The sequence below is a fragment of the Callithrix jacchus genome, chromosome 5, assembly GCF_049354715.1.
Source record: "Callithrix jacchus isolate 240 chromosome 5, calJac240_pri, whole genome shotgun sequence".
NCBI lineage: Eukaryota > Metazoa > Chordata > Mammalia > Primates > Cebidae > Callithrix > Callithrix jacchus.
In genome coordinates, this window is record NC_133506.1 from 65,275,017 (window position 1) to 65,295,848 (window position 20,832).

The following is a 20,832-nucleotide window of genomic DNA, read 5'->3' on the forward strand; positions in this document are numbered from 1 at the left end:
CTCTTCAGTAAGTGGTGCTGGTAAAACTAGATAACCATATGCAAAAGATTAAAACTAGACCCTTCTCTCTCACCATACATAAAAATCAAATCAAAATGGATTAAATCTAAGGCTTGACACAAAGAAACTCCTAGAAGAAAACACTGGGGAAATGCTTCAGGATGTTGGTCTGTCTGGGCAAAAGCTTTTCAGGTAAGACCTCAAAAGCACAGACAACAAAATCAAAAATAGACAAATGGGATTACAACAAGTTGAAAAGCTTCTGCACAGCAAAGGAAACAATCAACCAAGAGCCAATCTGCAGAATAGGAGGAAATATTTGCAAACTATCCATCCAACAAGGATTAATAACCTGAATATATTATGAGGAACTCAAAAAAATCAATAGCAAAAACACAAATAACACGATTTTTTAAAGGGCAAGAAATATGAATAGATATTTCTCAAAAGAAGACATACAGATAGTCAACAGGTATATCAAAAAACATTCAACATCACTAATTATCAAGGAAATGTAAATGTACATTTTTTTTTCATGGACAGTTGTTTTCAACTCTCTTGGGAAGACACGTAGGAGTGGAATTGTTGGTTACACAGTAACTACGTTTAACCTTCTAAGGAACTGTCAGACTGTTTTCCGAGGTAGTTGCACTATTTTACATTCCTACCAGCAATGAAAAAGGGTTCCGATTTCTCCGCATCCTCTCTGACATCTGTTACTATTTGTCTTTAATAATTCAGAGTCTGTGACAACTACCCCCACCACAGGAACCAGAATGAGATATCATCTCACCCCAGTTAAAATGGCTTTTATTAAAAAGACAGGAAATCACGAATGCTGGTGAGGATGCAGAGAAAGGGAAATGCTTGCAGTGTTGGTGGGAATGTAAATAGCACAGCCTCTATGGAAAACAGCATGGAGGGTCCTCAAAACACTAAAAATGGAGCTACCATATGATCTAGCAATCCCACGGCAGGGTAACTATATCCAAAAGAAAGGAAATCAGTAGGTGGAAGAGATATCTACACTCCCATGTTTATTGCAGCTCTACTCACCATAGCCAAGGTACACAATCACCCTCAGTGTCCATCAGCGGATAAAGGGATGAGGAAAATGTTGTGGACATACACAACAGATGCTATTCAGCCACGGAAAAAGAATGCAATCCTGTCATTTGCAGCAACATGGGTGGAAGTGGAGGTCATTATGTTAAGTGAAAGCCAGACATATAAAGATAAATATCGTGGCCGGGCATGGTGGCTCACACCTGTAATCCCAGCACTTTGGGAGGCCAAAGTGGGTGGATCACTTGATATCAGGAATTCAAGACCAGCCTAGCCAATATGGGGAAACTCTGTCTCTACTAAAAATACAAAAATTAGCCAGATGTGGTGGTGCACAGCTGTAGTCCCAGCTACTCAAGGAGACTGAGACAGGAGAATTGCTTCAACTCAGAAGGCAGCGGTTACAGTGAGCTGAGATCACGCCACTGCACTGTAGCCTGGGCGACAGAGCAAGACTCTGTCTCGAAAAAAAAAAAAGACAAATATTGCATGTTCTCACTCATTTGTGGGAGCTGAAAAAGTGAATCTTGTGGAGACAGAGAGTTGACTGGTGTCACCAGAGGCTGGGAAGGGGTGGGAGGGCAGGATGAAGAGAAGTTGGTTAATGGATACAAAAATACAGTCAGTTAGAAGAAATACAATCTAGTGTTCAATAATATAATACAGAGACAATAGTTGATAGTAATAGTTTTCATAGTTCAAAAGAGCTAGAAAAGAGCTGGAATGTTCCTGACACAAAAGATAAATGTTTGAGGTGATGGATAGTTCCATTACCTTGATTTGACCATTATGCATTTTATGAAAAGATCACATGCACCCCCCAAAAATGTGCAAGTACTATGTGTTGTTTTTTAAAGAATCAGAACAGGTTAAATGTAATATATGAGTTGCTTAAAAAGAAAAAAGCCCAGAACCTTTTAGAAGTCTAAAGGAAGGTGCAAGGAACTCTGCCTGGCAGAATCAGGGAAGGTTCCCACAAGACAGGCCTTTGGAGTGAGCATTGAAAAAGGAGGCAAAGGAACAGGAACCCAGCAATGTCTCTAGCCTGGGTCGAAATGCTGCAAGAATAACTCTGGAAAGCCCCATTTGGAGACTGGCACCGTCAGCCTCTGGATAAAGAGCTGCGTGAGTGACAGGGGACACGCAGGTGCCTGAAATCAGGGCCATCTGGGCAAAGCTCCTCCCCCAAGGTTGGGCACTGAACACTGTACAGTGGAGAGGGTTGACAGACCCCATGATTCAGGCTGGAGTAGAGGTTTCCCAACAGTTACCATCGTGCCCGGCTGTCCCCCTGGCCTTCCGAGCCCGTGTGCAGGCGGGGGAAGAGCCCCGACCGCCGCTTGATGGGACTCCGTGACTGGTTCTTCGCAGTTGCTGCCACCACTGGAGGCTGCTGATGAAATCGCCAAAATGAGTGCTCTCGGCCCAAACACCGATCTATCCCTTCATCCCCCTCCCTGGTCTACAAATGGCTCCTGCTCTGGAGGAGACCCCAGAAAATAGCAGTACAGCTAGGAAGGCTGAGATCTATAATTGGAGCTGAGACCTCAAGACTCAGGCTAGTAACAGCCACTTTCCCTGTGTGAAGCCAAACCTCGTGGCCCCAGGTAATGATCCACCAAAGACCACAACTGGCAAGTGCCAAGGCTCACGCCTGTCATCCCAGCACTTTGGGAAACCAAGGCAGGTGGATCATGAGGTCAGGAGTTTGAGACCAGCCTCGCTAACACGGCGAAACCCTGTCTCTACTAAAAATACAAAAATTAACTGGGTGTGGTAGCAGGTGCCTGTGATCCCACCTACTCAGTAGGCTGAGGCAGGAGAATCAATTGAACCCAGGAGGCAGAGGTTGCAGTGAGCTGAGATCACACCACTGGACTCCAACCTGGGCATAAAAAAGACCTTGTCTCAAAAAAAAAAAAAAAAACCAAAAAACCCCTCCATAACTTTGGAGGAACACGGGGTGAGGGAGCCCTAGACACTAAGACGGTCAGAACAATTCAGGGGGTTACAGACCAAGAGGCACAGAGCCAGGGAAACCCCGGAGGGACCTTGTTCAACCTCTCATTTTATGGGCGAGAAGGCTGAAGACCAAATAGTGAGACTGCATCAAGGTCATCCAGCAAATCACTGGCAGGTGAGGCCTCCTGACTCTCCTTCATTCCTTACAACAAACGGGGCCCAGCAGGTGTCACAGTAATGAGACTGAGAGCCGTGAGGCCAGGTCCACAGGCACTGGCAGGCGGCTGGGGGCAGCCAGACGGCTTCTGCTCTGGACAGTTTCCCCCAGCCTCACAGTGGACAACGCGTGGTGGGAGCTTGAGGAAGACACACAGGAGCCTGGAACCAATCTTCAGAGGCCACCAAGCCTGCAACCCAGGCCCCAGCTCCTGTCATGTACATGCTATGCAACCTCAGGAGAGTGGTGAGACCCGGCCCGAGTCTCCTGATATACAGCATGGAGGTAGGGCCCTGCCCTGCTCACTTCACGCACCCTCAGGGTTAACAGCATAATAGCTAGGAAAATATTTACTCAATTAAATTAATTATGCAAGGCCATTTATAATAATCATAATTAGTACCATGGTGAGTAGGTTCTGCTATTTTGAAGAAAAAGAAAGGAAAATCCCAGTCTATACAAATCCAAAGCCACTTTGCTTTAGTTTATTTTTGAGAGAGGGTCTCGCTCTGACACCCAGGCTGGAGTGCAGTGGCCCAATCACAGCTCACTAGAGCCTCAACCTCCCTAGGTAGAAGTGATCCTTCCACCTCAGTCTCCCAAGTTGCTAAGACTATAGGTGTGTGACACCGTGCTCAGCTAATTTTTGTGTTGTTTTGTAGACACAGGGTCTCGCTTTGTTGCCCAGGCTGGTCTCGAATTTCTGGACTCAAGGGATCCAAAAGTACCAGGATTTCAGGTGTGAGCCACCACGCCCGGCCCACTTTGCTTTATGAAAGACCCAACTATGTGATCCCCTCCAACCCCCCAGCCCCTGCAAGTCCATCAGGATCAAACTCATAGGCCTACAGGACGCTCTTTCCTTGGGAACTGTGTACATGGTGATGAAGAGCATAGATTTTGGATCCAGCTGGGGCAGCTACTGCTGGCACCAGTAATAACAAAGCAAGGACACCCCCTCACAGTCACGGGTCCCAAGGCCCTGCGCAGCGAAACACACCTCAGGACCATTTTGCAGGGCGGGCCCAGAGGAGGAGTCTAGCTGTCAAGGAAACTCATCACATAGGACAGGAGGGCTTCTCAGGCCATTGTGGCAACCCAGGTGCTGTCTAGGATGGAGGCACCAAAGGACCATTTTCAGAGGTCAGGGCCCAGAGTCACCCCCTAGCAGCCTCAGTTTCCCTCCATCATCCAGCTTGCCCTGATCAAGTCATCTGCCCAAGCCTGGGTGGGGGCACCCTACCTCCATTGGTCTCGGGGAGCCTCCCTGGGACCCACCTGCTGCCCCAGGGCCACTCACCGAGAAGGTGGTCTTGGTGACCTCCATGCTGTTGTGGGAGATGCCACCGCTGAGGCTGCCGGGGATGCCTCCGCCATGTGACTTCTTCTGGCCGCCCACCATGGTCTCCATGGAGTGGCTGCGCACACGGATGGCCCTCTACAGAGAGAACGAGGGCTGGGGAATCGGCATCTGGGCTCTCTGGATGACCCTGCCCTCTTCCTGGAGTCTGTAGACACAGCCGTCAGCATGTGTGTGCACACGCGTGTGCGCGCGCGCGCACACACACACACACACACACACACACACACGGTCACAGAGGCCCATACTACAGCTACTCCAGCTTACAGAGGATGTTCCCACATTCTGCCCCATACTCTGGGCCCAGCTAGAGGCAAGGCGTGGCCGTGGCTGGAGGGAATCTGAGGGGTCAGTCCCCAGCTCCCCTGCAGGATGGACAAAGGTTATCTTCATCTTACAGGTCAGGAAAATGAGGCTTGGGAGCTCAACCAACCTGTACGACACTGGCCTAGCTCCCAGCCTCTCTAATTTCCTCATCTGTCAAATGGAAATTCTGTGTTTCACGCAGGATCATGGTGGGGATTCAACACACCCAGGTGCCTGACCACAAGTTGACTCTTTTCCAGAAAACTTGAGCCTCCATCTATAATATGCACTGGATTATATCCCAAAGTGTGATTGGTGCAACTTGGAACACGCTGGCCGTTGGTGAAAGTGCGTGAGGGTCTCTTACTCATCTGTGCATTGAGCCAGGCACTGAGCAACCCCTCCCACTTGCAGGGGCGTCAGGCACACCTTCGTTACGGCCCATGGTTTGATGCAGCCAGGGTCTCGGGGGGGCCCGGAGCTGCTCAGGCCACTCAGGAGCAAGACCACATTGGCAAATGGTGCAGTCCCCAGGAGAGGGCCACCAGGGCGGTCAGGGCTTTGTCAAAGTGCGTATGAGAGTGAGAAGAGCAGCTAAAAAACAAGATCATGGAGCCACGAAAGGGGTGGACCCGGGAAGTGACAACACCCTCAGACTGCTCTGGATGGGAAGGGGAGTGTTACAGTGGAGACCTCAGGGAGGATTTCCTCACAAGGAAGTCCTAGGGGCTTCGGTTGCCCCCTGGATGATACTCTCTCTGGCTCCAAAGGCCCTCAAAGATGATGTGAGAGTTCTAGGGAGTGAAGGTTCTCTAAAGTAACCCCCAAACCAGTCATTCAACCAGTCACTCGATCTGACCAGGCAGCAATGAAACTTAGGAGCATGGAGGCTTTAGTGTTTCACCGCCAGGATTTGTATCTGGGCTCTACTCCAGCACCCACTGGCTGAGTATGCCCCGTTAGGTTACTGAGCTTCTCTGAGACTTACCAGGGAAAGAGATGTGGGTGTCTACGCCAGGGGGTTGTTGTGAGAATACACACAAAGCTCTGAGGAGAACGCCCAGAACATCGCAACTATCCAATACATGTGGCTACTCTTCCTGGTAATAAGCACACAGGCACGGTGGCTCATGCCTGTAATCCCAGCATTTGGGAAGCCAAGGCGGGCAGATCACCTGAGGTCAGGAGATCGAGACCATCCTGACTAACATGGTAAAACCCCATCTCTACTAAAATACAAAATACTAGCCAGGCACGGTGGTGTGTGCCTGTAGTCCAAGCTACTCAGGAGGCTGAGGCAGGAGAATTACTTGAACCTAGGAGGCAGAGGTTACAGTGAGCCAAGATCTCGCCACTGTACTCCAGCCTGGTGACAAAACAAGACTCCGTCTCAAAAAAAAAAAAGCACTGTTGCAGGCTTCCCAAGTGCCTAGCACTGTGCCAGGAACCGGAGAGCCACAGCAGTAAGGTCGAGAAGTGCAGGATACAGACCCTGCCTCCAAGGAATTCCCATCATTGAGGCAATGCTAGAAGATGCTGGGCCAATGGGTGCTCCTTCTGTGTTAATTAGGTGTCCAGCCTTCCCCAAGGGCAAAGACTCCCAGACAGGAATACTATCCATTGCTCACATACAAGTACCAACCCCTCTGCTCCCTGAGCTCCCCGCTGGCAGAGCCAGGGTCTGGCCGAACGTCCCCTCCTCCTCTGTGGGACGCAGGATTCAGTCACAAGCAGCCCAAGGCAGTCAGTTAACCTACCCTCTTGCCAGTGGCACAGGAGGGAATATCTGTGGGGGCTTTGGAGAAAGGTATTCTCAATGACTCCCTTTCACATCAAAAGAGATTTCACAGGTCGGCAGTAAAACCAGGACAATGAGAGGCCGAGCATGAGGACAAAGCTGACAAGCTAGGGAGAGCTGCTGACTGAGCCACGAGTCAGCTGGGCCTCCTTGTACACGAGCTCATGGATTTCCTTATCATAGTGTGAGCTGGTCGGGTGTGGGGTGCTCTCAGAACTTGTATACGAGCTTATGGATTTTCCTTATCGTAGTGCAAGCTTGTTGAGGGAGGGTACTCTCAGAACTCCAGCTTCAGAAAGCTGTGCAAAAAGATGAAGGCATGGGCCACGCTCCCTTCCCCTCTGTATTCACACCCATGCACATACAAATGTTTTTTCTCACACGCCCCATGTGTAACCACAGATGGCCTCATGTGGAAGAACAACTCCCTTTCCCTTTTGAGGCATCTTAAGAAGAGCTCGGTCGCAGCAAAGTGGTCCCAAGAAAACACCAGGCCTGCTGCTCCTAACCCAAACAGCAGGTCTCCCCAGGGCCTCTCAAGCCAGGACTTTTCCAGGCTTGGGAAGGGCGGAGAACCCCATCCCACCTGCTTTTCTCTCCTGACAAGGGACACAGACTCAGGAAGGCCATTTGTAAACCTGACAGCCCCAAATGAGCTTCTGACGTTGAGGTGCAGAGCCCACCAGCTTCACAGTCCTGATTTGATCAGGCCTCTCTTATATGAGCCAAAGACACCCCTTGAGGGACACCATCTGTCACTCCCTCCCTAGACCCAGAACAGAGTCTCCTAGCCACGGTTTCCTGCTGCACGGCAAAAGCAGTCAGCACATTGTCTTCACCCTGTAACACAAGCATCATAAAGCCATGTGCCCTTTGAACAACCGAGGGCAGGACAGGGGTGATGGCACACTGAGATGTCCTTGGAGGAGCAGTGAGCTTCCTTTTTCAAAATAAATAAATAAATAGCGACAGGGTCTCCCTGTGTTGCCCAGGCTGGTCTCAAACTCCTGGGCTCCAGTCATCTTCCTGCCTTGGCCTCCCAAAGTGCTGGGACTGATTACAGGTGTGAGCCACCATTGCCTGGCTGCAGCAAGGTTCCTTGAACAAGTTAATAAATCTCAGCATTTATGGAGCACCAATCGCCCATCAGCCGGGCGTGGTGGCTCACACCTATAATCCCAGCACTTTGGGAGTCCGAGGCAGGTGGATCACCTGGGGTCAGGAGTTTGAGACCAGCCTGGCCAACATGGTAAAACCCCATCTCTACTAAAAAATACAAAAATTAGCTGGGCATGGTGGTATGTGCCTGTAGTCCCAGCTACTTGGGAAGCTGAGGCAGGAGAATAACTTGAACCTGGGAGGTGGAGGTTGTGGTGAGCCCAGATTGCACCACTGCATTCCAGCCTGGGCGACAGAATGAGAATCTTAAAAAAAAACAAAAACAAACAACAACAACAAAAACTCAGCATCTTTACATTCTCTTGGTGCCCTTGTGTGTTGCCACCACCATCATCAATGACATTTCAAACTAATTACGGACCTTCTGATACACAGTCAGATGCCACACCATGACACTGCAGTCAACAGCAGACCACAGATACGAAATAGGTCCTATTCAGATTCTAACACGGTATTTTTACTGTACCACTTCTCTGTATTTAGATGTCCAGATACACAAATGCCTACAATATTCACGCAGGAATTTGTAGCACAGGGAAATAGCCTGGCGGCCACCTGCTCTCTACCAATGTGTGTAGCAGGCTAGAGCATCCAGGTCTGCGTATACCCTGCTGTTCACATAATGACCAAACGCCAAGCATGCATTTCTTAGAACGTATTCCCGTCAGCGGGCAACATGTGACTGTATTCCTCCCTGTCTCTTTCCCAGAAAGGAATCCATGTGGGATAGAATCGCTCCTGTGTAACAGTATCTGGGCTAATGAGCTTCGCATACATGCTCTTTTGAATTTCTACAACTTTGAGATGCAGAGAGGACAGGCATTGGACAGAAAAGGTTTTGAAAAGCCACAGAGCATTTAAGAGATGGACCCAGGATCCAAAACCAGGACCCTGGACTCCAGATCAAAGGGTCCCTGTGTACTAAAAAATGGTCCAGATTGAAAACACAATTCAACTGCTGGATGACCTAAGGATGACTAGAAACCAAGAATTTTCAAGGCCCCCCTACACACAAAAAATATCTCAGAGGTAGCCAGGCACGGTGGCTTACAACTATAATCCTAGCACTTTGGGAGAACAAGACAGGCAGATCACCTGAGGTCAGGAGTTCGAGACCAGCCTGGCCAACATGGAGAAACCCCGTCTCTACTAAAAATACAAAATTATCTGGGTGTGGTAGTGCATGGCTGTAATCCCAGCTACTCAGGAGGCTGAGGCAGGAGAATTGCTTGAACCCAGGAGGCAGAGGTTGCAGTGAGCCAAGATCGTGCCATTGCACTCCAGCCTGGGCGACAAAAGTGAAACTCTGTCTCCCAAAAAAAAAAAAAAAAGAAACCAAGAATTTTCAAGGCCTCCACCAAAAAATAAAAATCTCAGAGGCTGGCTTCAGGGGACACTGGCTCCTCAAATAGTCCTGGTGCAGCCGCCGGAGTCAGCAAGGTAATGAGGAGACAACGGGCTGGGTAAGCGTGAGGAGTCAGCACTCTATCCCTCTAGGGTGGCAAATGCAGGACAGACGCCAACTCTGCTCCAGGAGACCATGGCTCCAACCCAGGAGTGGAGCGGGGCCAAGCGCAAGGCCTGGGCACTCTCGTGGACTCCCAAAACAGGGGGCCATCCTGACATCGCAGCTCCCTGTCAGGAGGAAAAGGAGGGGCAAAGATGCCAAAGGCCAAGGACTCTGCACAGGGCCCTGCTGGGCTCCACCCGCCATCACTGGCACTGCTAGGGAGACCTGACTACAGGTACCTCCCTGCAGGTACAGCGGGGCCAAAGACAGCCAGGGATCGCTGCAGCCTTTCCTGCCACTAGGGGTCAGGTGAGACCAAGGTATCAACTATCACAGTCCCTCAAAGGCTGGGAGAAATGAACCCAGCAGCTCCCTGCTTGCCAAGGCCCCGGCTCTGTCACAGCCAGCCCGGCAGCCTTCTTCTCCCTGGTCCTCCGCTCCCACTCTGCTCGAGGAGGGCAGTGGAGGACTGGGCAAGCTCAGTGTTTCTCACAACGTGGCATGCATGTGCTCTATGCCATACCATGTTGCTACAGCAGGCACTGTCACTTTCCACTGCATTACGGACCATAAAAGCCTCATCAACAGCTGGTAGTGACTGAGAATGGCAATGGAGAACAGTCTAGAGATCAACATCTTTCACAGGTGAACCAAGTACGGCTCCTTTATCATGAAAGATGTTCTCGCCAGACTCCCGAGAATGTGCTCACAGACCGCCCACCCCAGGGGTCCCCCAGACGGCAGCTGCAGTACCGACGTCAGGCCCTACCTGTTTACCCCACAGGAACAACTTTTCATTGGAGTGATCACTGCAAACATCTACTCTAAAACTGGACTTTTTTTTTTTAGGTCTAAATGAAAATGCAAACTTTAGAAGCGTTTGCAGAACTAGCAGATTGCTGACAATATCTCCAAGCAGCTCAGTTTGAAAAGTAGGTCTAGATGTCCAAAAGCCAACTGCTCTGTGTCTCCTGGGAGAAAAATGAAAGCAAGCTGTGAGGAGCCGCTCTAAGGGGTGTGAGGTGCTGGGTGGCACGGCACAGGGCAACGGTGGGTCTGCTTCTTGGGAGAAAGACCAAGGCTTTGGTCAGCACTGAAGTGGGGGAAGAACAGCCCCACAAGAGGCAAGGATGGATGGCTAAGATGGCTTTCAGCCCTAGGGATTCCCAGTTACGTTCCCATCAGCCTGGGAGATGAGAACTTTGACAGGAAGGAGGCTGGGCACAGTGGCTCAAGCCTGTAATCCTAACACTTTGGGAGGCCAAGGCGGGTGGATCCCTGAGGTTACGAGTTTGAAACCAGCCTGGCCAACATCATGAAATCCCATCTCTACTAAAAACACAAAAATTAGCTGGGCATGGTGGTGGGCACCTATAATCCCAGCTACTTGGGAGGCTGAGGCAGGAGAATCGCTTGAGCCCATGAGGCAGAGGTTGCAGTGAGCTGAGATCGCGCCACTGCACTCCAGCCTAGGCCTGGGTGACAAAAGCAAAATTCTATCTCAAAAAATTTTTTTAAGAAAAAGAACTTTGACAGGAGGAGGTAAAAGCATCCAATTTTCTTTCTGGAATCATTTCAGGTATCACTTCTTTCAAGAAGGATCCCAGGAAGGTGTGGGTGAACACCATAAGCAGTGTCCTGCTGATATAACAGCACCACCCAAGGTACCCAGGAAAAAATGCCAAAACTAGAGATGGTTTCCTGAGCTGGGCCGGACACACAGGCCTGGCCACAGGCAAGGCCTAAATATCAGAATCCCCCCCAGGCCCCAGGCCCCAGGCCTCCATGTGGCTGAGCGTGCCTACCCCCAGCTCAGGCCTCCACACTTGGGAGATGTGGGGTAATAATGAAAGGGACAGGGAACAGGAGCTAGATCCCCAGCTGGGAGGGAAAAAAGCTGGCCACAAATGGCTGGGCGGGTGGCTCATGCCTGTAATCCCAGCATTTTGGGAGGCCCAGGCGGGCAGATCACATGAGGTCAGGAGTTCAAGACCAGCCTGGCCAACATGGTGAAACCCTGTCTCTATTAAAAATGCAAAAATTAGCCAGGCATGGTTGCGGGCACCTGTAATCCCAGCTACTCAGGAAGCTGAGGTAGGAGAATCACTTGAACCTGGGAGGTGGAGGCTGCAGTGAGCTGAGATCATGCCACTGCACTCCAGCCTGGGCAACAAACGAGACCCTGTCATAAAAAAAAAAAAAAAAAATCTGGTCATAACCATTGGGGCTCTGAGCTTACTCTGTGTGACTGTGACAGTCCCTCCTGTGCCCCACGGTGCTACCAGGTAGAAGTGAAAGCAGAATGTAGAAGCAGGTCTGTCTTCAACCTAACATTGCAGAGATTTAGGGTTGAAAAGGATTTCCTGGATCATTGGATCAAAGATGAGCCGTGATGAAGTCTTAAAGCATCTCCTCTCTTGTAAACCCCTCTAGGAACACGTCAGAACCCCTGGAGTCAAACACAGATCAAGTGCGACTCCTGCCAGAGGCAGGGGCTGGACAAATCAGCCTCAGGCCACACTCCTTAAACCTGCCACCGGTATTTAGCTGCTGGACCGCCTTCTCCACTGGGCGCCATGTGCAGAGTGTCCACAGCCCGTGAGCATCTCCAGGACACAGAAATACTTGAAACCTAAAAAACCAACTGTTAACCCCAAAATACCTAAAGAAATCTGAAACACTCAAAACAAGCACCTCATTAAATGTCTACAAAATACAACATCATGTTGGCTCGCCAACTGCTGCTCAACTCTGGTAGTTCTACATAAATTACGTTTCCAGAGGGATGTGGAACATTTTGATATGCAGGCCACGGAGTCCGGTGGACTCTGGAAGGAAGAGTTGAGAGTCTGTGAAAGGCTTGACTGGCCCCTTCCTGCCTTCCCCAGACCCAACCGGTTTTCCCATTTACCGCATCTCACATTCACCGTCTCTCACTGGGCTGTCCAACCAGGCCCCTGCAGTAATCCCGTTTCTCTTCTTCCTCAGCCGTCCTCTGTCTTGATCTCCCAATTTCCCCTATTTCACCCAGCTCCCTCTGCCCACCACCACTAAAACAGGTGCCCCAGGAATCTCCCACCAGCCTGGACAAGCAGCTTGGCTCCTTTTCCCACCCGCAAGAGGAATCGGCAGCTGGCCCCAAACAGGGCCAGAGGAGCTGTGCCCTGCTCTCTGCGGGTACTGACCCAGGCCTGCCCAGGCCCAGGCTAGCATGGGTGGAGTCTTATCGGAGTCAGAGGTGGGGGGTGGCATCACACAGTCACTGAAAGCTCAGGCTTTGGAATCCAGCAGACCTGGATTCAACTCCACCTGCTCCATGACGGGACAATTATTCTGTGTCTTTCAGGCTTGCTTTCCTCACATGGACTACTATGCCCGTAATTATTAAAACTGAGTATGAATTATTATACCCAAAATAACAGCCTTCCTCACAGCATGGAGGGCAGCTGTGAGTCTTCAGGTGGGATAATGTGTGTGAGGCTTTCACTTTACACAGCCATAATGACAGCCTACACTTCTGAGCCTGACTGCATTTCAGGTAATATGGACCTTTGCAGGCATTAGACCCTGAACTCACGCTGGCTCTATGACAGGGTCCCGCTTCTCATCCTTACGTTGTTGACAAGAAAGATGAACCTCAAGAGCCTTTAAAGATGGTGGCCAGGATCCCACAGAGCTGGGATTTTAATCTAGGTGGGTGCAGCCCTAGCCTGCACATAAGGCCCCCAGTGGGAGCTTTCCAAATCACCCTCTAACAAGCCGTCCAGCAGAACACCGATTGAAGACTCAGAAAACCTGCATTGGAAAGAAGACTCTCCCTCTGCATCACTGTGAGGACCTGGCCAGTCCTGTGGCATCTCTCACCCTGCCCATGTGTGTTAGTGAAAATAACAAGACCTGTTCTGCCACCCACACAGGCTATGTCAGGCTTAAACCACATGCTGGATCTAAGTGCCATGTGGACCAGCAAGTGCTCAGCAAGCACAAGATGGAAAAACCTTCTCTACCCCATGCCAGCTTGGGGGCTGGCCAAGCATCACTTGAATACCTCCAGGGACAGGGAGCTTACTGCTTCCTCTAGCAGCTGGTTCTAGAGCTTTTCCCCTGGCAAAGTCCACAGGGACCTGCCTATAGTTTCATGCCCCCTGCCCCACCAGGTCTTCCAATGCTCAGCCAGCTAGCTGGGAAGAATCTGCAGCACCCACCAGCTCCAGAAGAGCCCTAAGGCCTGTACTCCTCGCTCCTGCCGTTCTGCCCTGGGCTCCCCGACCCAGGAGGCGGCCCTGGATCCTCTCCTACCGCTACCTCTCTACCTGTCCCTGCCTGTCAGATCCCTAGTCCTGGAGGAGATGACCCAGGTGAAGGAAGGATGGAGAAGGTGCTGAAGACGCTGTTGGCTGCACCAGACTCACACACTTCCTAATGGCCCTGCCCTTTGCAAACACCTGGGATCCCGTACTTTCCTGTCACCCCTTTAGCTGGCCCTTGGGCTCTGGGGTCAGCATCCCATGGACCTTGAACCACTTCCTTTCTTTGCCCCCCACACCCCTGCCACAGCCACCGTCAGTCACTCTTATGCACGTACCTTAAAAGACTCCAGGAATCCCCCGTGGCCTCCATTCTCAAACTTGTCCTCCTCTGGGCCCAGTCCCAGCATGGTCTGCGTGTGGGCGTGGAGCTCGTCGTGAAGGTTGTCCAGGAGGGCAGCCCTGGTCCGGTCCTAGAAGGGAAGAGGGTGAGGATGGGGAAGTAGGCTCTGAGAGCCGAAATGTACCCTCTCCTCCTGAGCTCCAGACACCTGACCTAGGGATTGGCATTTTGCCCAGCCTAGCCACAGCATGGACCTACAGCTGAGCTGAGCTTCATGCTCACAAATACTATAGCTGAGAAGAAAGCTACGAGCCCGACCCCCTACTCTACTCCCCGTGGCCTTCTCCCCAGGTCTTCCCACAACTGCCACAGCTCCACCTCGGTGGCAGAGGAGCAGAAGGAAGAGTGAGTCCCAGGTCAGCCTCTGCCCCACCTTGACATCCACGCACCCAACTGCCCACCACTCTTCTCCATCCAGATGCTCGTCCAGAGCCACGCACGTGGACGCCAGGGGCTGCCATTCATACAGATGAGGACTGGACCTTTCAGCAATCCGGCCTTCACAGGCACAACTCGGCCACCGTGTCATCAAAGAGGCCAGGCCGAAGGCCTAAGAATCACCCTACAACCAATGCCACTTCCCCCAGCACTTACAGCCAGGAGTCCAGCAAGTCTTCCCAATCCTGACTGGAACCATTTCCTCCCATACAACAGAAGCCTCTGTCATCTCTCCTGGATTTCTGGTAAATGGCTTCTAACTGGCCACCTTCCTGCACCTCTTGCCCTGTCACCACCGTCACTCTCAATGACAGACAATCCCTCTGGCATATACGTCGAACCCCTCACTCTCCTGACTAAGCACTTTGCTAGCAGCCTAGTGCTAGCTCCTCCAACTCTAAGCCCTTCTGGATCCGATCCAACCAACATCTCCAGCTGTGTCTCCCACCATTCCAGCCCCCATGGGTCCTTAGGCCACAGCAAACCCTCAGGAGCTCCCTCAGGAAGTCGGTCTCTGGTTTTTCTTGGCCTTTTCTCATGCTGTTTCCCATGCCAGGTCAACCCTCCCTTCCCCCATCTTTCCTCCAGGTAGAAGGTTCATCCAATTTCAAGATTCAGCTGCACATGGGCCCCCTCCTCCAAGAAGCCTTCTCTAAACACACCCTCAAACCCCCACAGGCAGAAGTAGTCACTATCTGAGCTGTGCTGACCTCCATCGCAGCCTAGCACTGGCACAGTGTGCTATAATTGTCTATTAGTAAAGACCCCCTCCCACCATCCTGTGAGCTCTAGAGGGACAGAAACTGTCTCACTCATTCCCATATCCTAGGAAACAGAACAGGGCCTGACATATAGTAGGAGCTTTAAAAATGACTGACTGGCTGGGTACGGTGGCTCACACCTATAATCCCAGCAAGGGAGGCTGAGGCAGGTGGATCACCTGAGATCAGGAATTCAAGACCAGCCGGGCCAACATGGAGAAACCCCATCTCTACTAACAATACAAAAATAAGGCCAGGCATGGTGGCTCACGCCTGTAATCCCAGCACTTTGGGAGGCTGAGGCAGGTGGACTGCCTGAGCTCAGGAGTTTGCGACCAGCCTGAGCAACATGGTGAAATCCTACTAAAACACCTCTACTAAAAATACAAAAAATTAGCCAGGCATGGCAGCATGCACCTGTAGTCCCAGCTAGTCTAAAGGCTGAGGCAAGAGAATTACTTGAACCCAGGAGGCGGAGGTTGCAGTGAGCCAAGACTGCACCACTGCACTCTAGCCTGGGCAACAGAGTGAGACTCTGTCTCCAAAAAAAAAAAAAAAAAAATACTATAAAAATTAGCCAGGCGTGATGGCGCACACCTATAATCCCAGCTACTCAGGAGGCTGAGGCAAATAATGGCTTGAACCCAGGAGGTGGAGGTTGCAGTGAGCCAAGTTCACGCCATTGCACTCGAGCCTGGCGACAGAGCAAGACTCTGTCTCAAAAAGAGGATGGAGGATCCCCGGATGAGGCTAACAGGAGGCCCAGCGGGCAGGAGGAGACCTTCCAGAACCCACAGTCTCACCTCCAGCTTTGCAAACTTGTCTGACTTGCAGCAGGCATTCTCGGCATTGGTGAGCTTGGTGAGAAGAAACTCCCTGAATTCTGCGCCCTGGAACAGACAAGACAGCCCTCAGGTCTCCCACTCTCGGCTGCTGCCAGATCTTCAGCCAAAGGGACAGGCAGGCGGAGCTGGGGGCGTGGGAAGAGCCCCGAAAGGTCCCTTCTGGTAGCCGGTCATTTCTAGCCCAGGCCAAGCCCGCTTGCTAATATGCCAACATGGAAACCCGTGTCCGTGGTCCTGGGAAGCCTCAGTGGCACCCCTGTGTCTGGAGATCATTCCTGCCCAAGGCTCCTGTGACCAGGGCTTGACATAAAAACCCTTCTTTTAGCAGAAAGGCAACCTCAGTGTCAAATAACCCAACCAGTGGTCCTATGCTGGGCCAGACTGGCAGCATGAAAGAGGTGGGGAGACCCCAAGAAAGGAGGGTCCTCCCAAACTTGCAAAAGGATCTCCCTGTTTCCAGCCTGACGTCGGCCCCATCCCAACCTGCCACTCAAGCCCTGGGACCTGGTGTTGCAGATGTGAGCGGAGCAGAAGGAAGAGCATCCTACCTTCTGGAAAACAGGGGGACTCGGCAGAGGTGGGCCAAAGGTGGGCACATCTTCCCGCGCAGTGACAGAGACCTGAATGAAACAGAGTCACGGCATGACCTGGAGGGAGGAGGTGAGTGCTGGCCCTAGGGAGCCACACTTCTCACAGCAAAGCCACTTACCTCCTTCTTCCTCCCCCTCCCAGAGTACAAAGAAAATTCTCCTGTGAGCATCTCCGGCTCAGGCCCCAGCCACTGTTCCTAGAAGGGGGCCGGACGGAGAGAAGTCACCTGCAGCCTCTCCTCTGCATTCCTAGAGGCCAGAAGCAGGTTTGGCCAGATGACTGGACAGGGCTAGGAGCCTAGTTACAATGCAGCGCAGGTACCCACAAGATGCTATCTCACAGCCTCGTTCCACCGCCATGCTAATCCTACTGAGAAGGCACAAGGAGAACTGCTGCTCCCTGATGAGGAAACAGACACCCAGAGATACACAGAGGTCTCCGTGTCACACAGGTGATTAGCCACAAGAGGAACAGAGCATCAGACCTCTCCCCACCCAGCTCTGGGGTTCTCTTCCCAAGCCTGACTCCTAAACTCAGCCATGAATCAGAATTGCTGCAGAATTGCTTCAAGTGTTTAAACAATAAATACTGGCTTCATGGGCTTCGTCCCAACCCTGCTGAATTGGAGGCAAAGCCCCCTAGAAGCTCTTGTGTAGCCCATGGACCCATGTTTGGGAGCCCTGGCCATACGCACAGCGTCAGCCAGTCTGGGGCCCAGACTAGGAATTGAAGGTGGGGTTCCCACCTCTGGCAGCCTGAGCGAGCCTAGATGTTGGAGTGACAGCTTCCAGGTTCTCTGGATGGGGGTCTCCCAGGTGGGGGACAGGCCCCAGCCTCCACCTTCCCTCTGCACAGCAGTGCCCTGATTTCACCTGTCCACAGCCCATGAGGCTGGGGAGCTCTTTGGAGACTGCCCTCCCTTCCCTGAGTGGCTGCTGACGTGAGCCCGGCCCTGGCATGCTGCCAGCCTCCCCGGCCTGTGAAGTAGGGCAGATGCAGAGTTTACCAGGCTAGGCAAGCAGGCAGCTGGGCACCAAGCCAAGGAAAGGCCCTGCCAGAGTCTGGAGCAGAAGAGAGCTGGTCAATACAGGCTTTTTCTTCCCGAGCTGGTTCCCTCTGACCATCCACCAGGCACTAGCCGCCCGAGTCAAGAACTCACTCCTGGAGCCAGAATCAGGGCTGGGGGTGTAGGGAGGCTATGAGGCTGCAGACTGCAGGCACCTGGGACAGAGGCCAAGGGGCAGGCCCAGCTCTCCCTTCCCACCCCTCCTCCTCTTTTCTTCTCCAGCCTTCATCAGAGTGGTCTGTGCTGACTGTTAAGTGGTTTCAGGCACACTCTCCAGCTAGACAGTCCCACAGCAGCAGCCCCGTGGGCCTCGCAGGGGACAGGGTCCTTTCTTGGGACCCTTCCCCTCCCACCCTCACTGTGCGCCTCTCCTGACCCCAGTTCCAACCAGGCAGCCCAACCTTCGTTGTTCCCTTCTCTTGGGACATCTGGGTCACTCAGCTGAAAGCAGAAGTTGCCTGAATACAACCCCACCTTCCTGCTTCTAATTTCAGTGCCGGCCTCTGGAGAGGGCTTGGAGGGAGGGAGGCAGATGTAGGGGACCCTAGGGAAGGGCCCTCACAGCTGAAAGGAGGAAGGAGCTTGGTATGAGTCATAAGGATGCACTGGGGACCTAAGAAAGCTGAAAACTTGACAAAGGCCCCAGGCCCAAGGGTGGCCTAGGAGCTGTGGTGGCGCACAGGGCCCTGTCCAAGCAGCAAACCAGTCATGACGGGGAATGGGGAGGGGCTACAGAGACAGGACCTTCCCTGGCATGAGATTCCTGAGGCCTTCGAGGACTTCAGGAGTGGGAGGCAGGACAGGGTGGAGAAGGGCAAGGGGGCAGTCCTAGTGATGGCTGAGCTGGACTTTCCTTCCATTCTCACAAACTCATTTCTGAAAAATAATCCAGTGCGATGCTTCTTGCACGCCTGAGTCCATGGAGCTAATTTCCCGCCTGCTCTGATGGCTCAATGACCAAGACCACAGGCAGACCCAGACAGGAACCTCAGCCCCATGGCCCCTGCCTCTGTAGCCTCAGGGCTTAAGTGAGTCCAGCTCTCAGCTTCTGTTTCCTCCTGATAAGGAGGGGTCCTGTCTCACCAGCGGCTTGTCAGGTTTCGAGACTGTGTCTAAGGACCCAGCACCGTGCCTGGCCTGAGCAAGCAGCTGGTGAGGGGTCACCACTGTCGCCCAGTGCCCTTTTGACTTCCCCGGCTGACCTGCGCCCAGTAAAGGGCTCCTGAAATGTGCAGACTACCCCCAAACCACCTGGCAACCCGCCACACACACTCCCAACCATCCCTCCTCCCTCCCGCAGGATGTCAGGGCGGGAAGCCGCAGGTTGTCTACTCCAACTTCCTCATTTCACACAGACAAAAATAGAGGCCAGAGAGGGAAGGAACTGCCACGAGGTCACACAGCAGAGGCAGAGCCAGGACCAGAACCCAAGACTCCCCAGCCCCTCCGGGGACAGAAAGGAGCCCTTCTTCACATACCCAGCCCCAGCCCTCTCTGACTCTTCTTTCTTCTGCTCACCCGCCCCAGTGGAGACCTCCTGGGGCATGCTCAGCCTTCTCTGCCCTAGCCCCTGAGCCTGCAGAGCTCAGCTGAGGTCCTGTTTCACTCAGGACCCCTGGGGATCTAACCAGGTCCTCCTCACAGTCTATTAATCACCTGGGGTGCTGCTGAGAGTGTGCATGGACAGTGCTTTGGGGAGTACCTTGGAGGGCTGGTCCCCCTCCCTGGCCCCATTCACACATCTTGCCTTCTAGCCTCAGTGTCTGCCTGGCAGGTGGTGCACAATCAAGGTCCCACAGCCTGCTCCTCCCAGGAGCCCTGCCTCTCTGCTTCTCATCCCGCCTCTGAGGACAATGCTATGCTTTGTGGCTTAGAAGAGTGGGTAAAGACAGCAGGTGCGATAATAGCTCACACCTATAATCCCAGCACTTTGGGAGAATGATGGGGGGAGATCATGAGGTCCGGAGTTCAAGACTGACCTGGACGACATGGTGAAACCCTGTCTCTACTAAAAATACAAAAATTGAGGCCACGCACGGTGGCTCATGACTGTAATCCCAGCACTTTGGGAGACTGAGGCGGGTGGATAATGAGGTCAGGAGTTCAAGGTCAGCCTGAACAACATGGTGAAACCCTGTCTCTACTAAAAATACAAAAATTAGCCAGGTGTGGTGGCGGGCACCTGTAATGCCACCTACTTGGGAGGCTGAGGCAGGAGAATTGCTTGAACTCAAGAGGCGGAGGTTGCAGTGAGCCGTAATCAGTCCACTGCATTCCAGTCTGGGTGACAGAGCAAGACTCCGTATTGGAAAAAAAAGAAGAATGGGTAAAGACTTCTAGCAGCAAAGCTGCAGGTGGAGTGGTGCTTTTTTGGATCTCCAAGTTTTCTCTGTATGGGTGTACCACTCGGCTAAGGTCTCAGGAAAGCGGAGAAGCCAGTTAGCTGAGACGCATTTCCTATTAGGAATGAGAAGCAAACGCTAAACATCTACAGGAGGCCTCATCCTGCCAGAGGGTTTGGGGCGCTCCTATCACACGGCTTCATCAGTAGTTCCTCCTCTTCTACTGTCTATTAAAAGAAACAGGTGACTAGCAGAGCTGCCCAGTGGCTGACCTGCACTCACTGGTTCTTGTGTCCCTTCTCCGGCATCAGGAAGGCCCTGAGGCTGATTCTGTTACCTCCATGAGCCCCACTTCAGCATGGTGCTTGGCACACAGTAGGCACTGAGTGAGTCAACGTGCTTCCACCAACACATGAATCAAGCAGTGAATGCCCATTTCACTCAAAGCAAGTGATCATTCAGCCTTCAAGAAATGGGCTGGCTGTGGTGGCTCGCACCTGTAATCCCAGCAGTTTGGGAGGCTGAGACGAGCAGATCAACTGAGAGCAGGAGTTCGAGACCAGCTTGGCCCATGTGGCGAAACCCTGTCTCTACTAAAAATACAAAAATTTAGCTGGGTGTGGTGGCACACACCTGTAAACCCAACTACTAGGGAGGCTGAGGCAGGAGAATCGCTTGAATCTGGGAGGCGGAGGTTGCAGTGAGCCGAGATCCCACCACTGCACTCCAGCCTGGGTGACAG

At 52.2% G+C, this 20,832-nt stretch overlaps 1 protein-coding gene across 50 annotated transcripts in view; it reads right to left on the reverse strand.

Moving 5' to 3' along the window:
• RAP1GAP2 (RAP1 GTPase activating protein 2) overlaps window positions 1-20,832 on the reverse strand; it is a 239,486-nt gene that overhangs the window by 13,546 nt on the left and 205,108 nt on the right. For 22 of the 50 annotated variants that reach the window (XR_013535393.1, XR_013535392.1, XR_013535398.1 and 19 more), the window contains 5 exons: window positions 16,640-16,711; window positions 16,050-16,136; window positions 13,983-14,117; window positions 4,545-4,682; window positions 2,337-2,455 (listed from right to left, as the gene is read on the reverse strand). Coding sequence is in view for 38 of the 50 variants with exons in the window: in XM_035299337.3 (XP_035155228.1) it covers window positions 2,337-2,455; window positions 4,545-4,682; window positions 13,983-14,117; window positions 16,050-16,136; window positions 16,640-16,711 (551 nt within the window). In the remaining 12 variants the exon portion in view is untranslated. Of the gene's footprint in view, window positions 1-2,336; window positions 2,459-4,544; window positions 4,683-13,982; window positions 14,118-16,049; window positions 16,137-16,639; window positions 16,712-16,800; window positions 16,879-20,832 lie in introns of all 50 variants that reach the window. The other 28 variants (XR_013535391.1, XR_013535399.1, XR_013535394.1 and 25 more) reach the window with 3 other exon arrangements.